At 58.0% G+C, this 3,309-nt stretch overlaps 1 protein-coding gene across 1 annotated transcript in view; it reads left to right on the top strand.

The window, feature by feature from the left end:
* The window catches only part of SRD5A1 (steroid 5 alpha-reductase 1), a 42,791-nt gene extending 40,000 nt beyond the window's left edge, over positions 1-2,791 (top strand). The window contains exon 4 of the mRNA XM_004698403.2: positions 961-2,791. Within this exon, the coding sequence (XP_004698460.1) occupies positions 961-1,027 (67 nt within the window). The 3' untranslated portion in view covers positions 1,028-2,791. The remainder of the gene's footprint in view (positions 1-960) is intronic.
* Positions 2,792-3,309: the final 518 nt, after the last annotated feature.

A 3,309-nucleotide genomic window follows, 5' to 3' on the forward strand; every position in this document is an offset into this window, starting at 1 on the left:
CAACACCACCACCACCACCACTTCCACCTCCATCAACAACACCACCACCACTACCACCACTTCCACCTTCATCAATATCACTACCACCACTACCTCCACCTTCACCTTTACTACCTCAACCACCTCCATCAACACCACCACCTCCTCCACCTCCACCTTTACCACCACCACCACCCCTATCAACACCTTTACCATCACCTCCTCCACCCCCTTTACCACCACCACCTCCATCAACACCACCATTCCCCTTTACCACCCCCACCTCCACCCCCAGAAGATCTGCAGGACACCCCCTCAGCACCCTTTCCCCCAAGGCATGTTCTCTCCTTGGAGCATTGGTCAGCTCCTTACCACACCAGTGCCTGTGCCTGCCAATGGGAAGATGCTGTCTGGAGCTACGTCTTCTGGGTCACATTCCGTAACTGCTGTGGTCGTTGTGAGGCACCATCGAGTCCGTTCTGACCCACAGCGACCCCGTGCCCAACAGAAGGAAGCACCACCTGGTCCTGGTCCATCCGCATCCTCGTTCCCAGGCCTGAGCCCATTGCTGCAGCCACCGTGTCTGCCCATCTCACCAAGGGCCTTCCTCCCTGTACCAGGCACTTGTCCCTTGCCAGGGACTGGTCTCCGCTGGCAACACGTCCAAAGGACGAGAGTGCCCCTGAAGAGCGCTCTGGCTGTACTTCTCCCAAGACAGATGACTCCGTAACGAGATGTATGTAATTGCTCTCCGAACAGAGACAATCACACCACGTGTCTGCCACACCAAAAAGTCGTTGTCACGGCTTAGCAACACAGCAGCTTGGTTCTCTATTGAGAACAGACCGGAGCTGCGCCCGGCGTCTAAGGAAGGGGGCAGAGCGAATGCACGCGGTCTGTTTGATAAATCACAGGAATTGTCGCATTGACTACGGGATGAGGTCATTGCCCTTTGCAAATGCCTTTCTCTCTTCATTTCAGGTGGTACCTCAAGAAGTTCAAAGATTACCCGAAGTCCAGGAAGATCATATTTCCATATATCTATTAAGCGCCTTGCCGAGAACCTTCAGGGTCCTTCAGCGAGCTGGAAGGACCCCTGTGTGGGAGCCGTGCTAAGTGAATGTAACCCCTGTGATTCCTCTCTTCCCAGATTTGTCTAGGGATCCCCTCTCCCATGGTGGCGGCCAGCCCTGGTGACTCATGCAGCTTATTTCTCAGATTGTGATCTCCTCCCCACCTCATGTGGCTGGGGTGGGATGGGGGTAGCTTAGGGTTCCCGAGAGCCACGTTCATGAGCCCTTTGGGCAGTCTCGTGATTTATAAGGTCGGCACCTGGACACCACCAGCCACTCCCCGGGAGAAGGCCGGGGCTGCCTGTTCCAGTAAAGATGTGCAGCCTGGGGACCCACGGGGCAGTTCTACTCTGCCCTACAGGGGTGCTGTGCATCGTAATCAGCTGTAAAGGCCAGCGTCATGGCTGTTCCCAGCAGCCCTCCCCCCAGGGGTGTGGGTGACCACCACCACCACCTCTCAGGGCTCGGAGGGAGCTGTGCTGTTCCGGGGCAGGCCCGCGGGGGACACAGCCCAGTGAGGGGCCTGATTCTAAGAAGCGCTGTCCACGTGCACAGGACTTGACTGTGAACAGGCAGGCTGCCCCTGACGGCAGACTCGCATCTGACCTCATCTCCCTGACCCGCTGGGTCATCTCCCTGACCCGCTGGGTCATCCCCCTCCAGTCTGCATCCCATGAGGACTGACTGTGTGCTGCACCGTTGGTGTTTTCTGTGTCCCTTCCTGGTGCAAAGAGGCCTGGAAACGCGCTTTCACGCCCTGGGCTCTCTTGAAGGACCCTGGCAGGAACATAGGTCTGAGTGCTGCCAGCACATGGACATGGCATCCTGGCACGTCCCAGGGGCCCACAGAAGAGATGCCTCCCCCAAGCCGACTGCACACGGGGCTCCCAGGTGGCAGCCCCTGTTCCTCCTGCATCTCCTCTGCAGACGTCGGTGCTGGAGGGGACATGCAGGTGAGAGGCTGCCTCTACTCCCTGGCCCAACGTGCCCACGCCACCCTCCATCCAGAGCCCAGAGGAGGTTGGGTGCCTCCAAGCCAGGAGCTCGCTCCTCCCCCAGGCCCGAGTCCATCTGCGGTGTCCTGGATGCCTTTCTCCCCTGACCAGAAACACTGGGCAGGACAGAAGCACCGGCCATCGGCTGAGTGACAGCAGTGACAGCGTGTGTCCTGACTCATGGAGACCCCGAGAGGTGGAGAACGCCCACCAGGGGGAGCAGTTCCTCTTTGCCCTGCGGGGTCTTGATGAGCCAGAGGCCACGTAGTGGCACACAGCAACAACAAGGGCTGTGGGTGTTAGACTCCTGGGGTGGCCAAACCCACAGGCTTGTCTGCTGGCATCGCAGCACTAAACAGGTGCCGGCCAGGCGTCCTTTCTGTCCAGACCATTGCTTGGACCCCTACAACCAGACTCCTGGTCACCCCTGCCTTCCTCAGGGACACGCAGGAACTGGAGCAAACCTGGGAGGGTGTGGGTGCTGTGTGCCCAGACACCCAAAGAAGCTCCTTCACTGTGAATTCCGGGCAGGGCCTGTGGCCCAGCTGCACAAAAACCTGGGTTGATCAGAGATGAAACTCAGGGTGCAGTACCACCTGATTGTTGTGTCCCGCCAGCTAGTGGAGAAGGGTGCTGCTCTGCCCTGCACCCCACTCCCCAGAAACCAGCTCCCCGAATTGCCTTGGATCAATGTGTAAATCAGCATAATGCAGAGATGAATAAAATGAATGGTGGAGAAATGAATGATTCTGGTTGCTTTTGTCTTTGTGCCTCCCCCAGCAGCGGCCTTCTTCATCCCCCTGCTGAGAATTGTCGCTTGCTCAAGCACACACGCGCGCGCGCACTCTTGGTCTGCCACTCAAAGCGCAGATTTCCCCAAGCCCTTTCCGTTTCGCCCATGCTGGGAGTGTGCTTCCTCTTGGGTTTTCCGACCCGGGGCCTGCGACAGGTTTCATGGAAACAGGGGTGTCTCCTCCAGCTGCCCTCCACGTTTTCTGCTCAGCCTTGGACTTCATCCTGCCTTCCACCCGCCCGAGTACTCCAGGGACAAGAGCACGCTTCAGTCTCTCCGAGATGTTCCTTTCTCCCCGTCTTTCTCATGGCCTTTGACCGTCTTTACGGAGGACGCTCTTGATGCTCCGCAGTAGACAGTTTATTCCGTCCCCGGCGTCTGTTCTCAGCCTGCCCAAGCCTGTTCTCTTAGGGCAGCAGTTCTCAATCTGTGGGTTGTGACCCCTTTGGGGGGGGATCGAATGACATTT

This window comes from Echinops telfairi, unplaced genomic scaffold, assembly GCF_000313985.2.
Source record: "Echinops telfairi isolate 266 unplaced genomic scaffold, ASM31398v2 ScPeMD7_7469;HRSCAF=8507_1, whole genome shotgun sequence".
NCBI classification, from domain to species: Eukaryota; Metazoa; Chordata; class Mammalia; order Afrosoricida; family Tenrecidae; genus Echinops; species Echinops telfairi.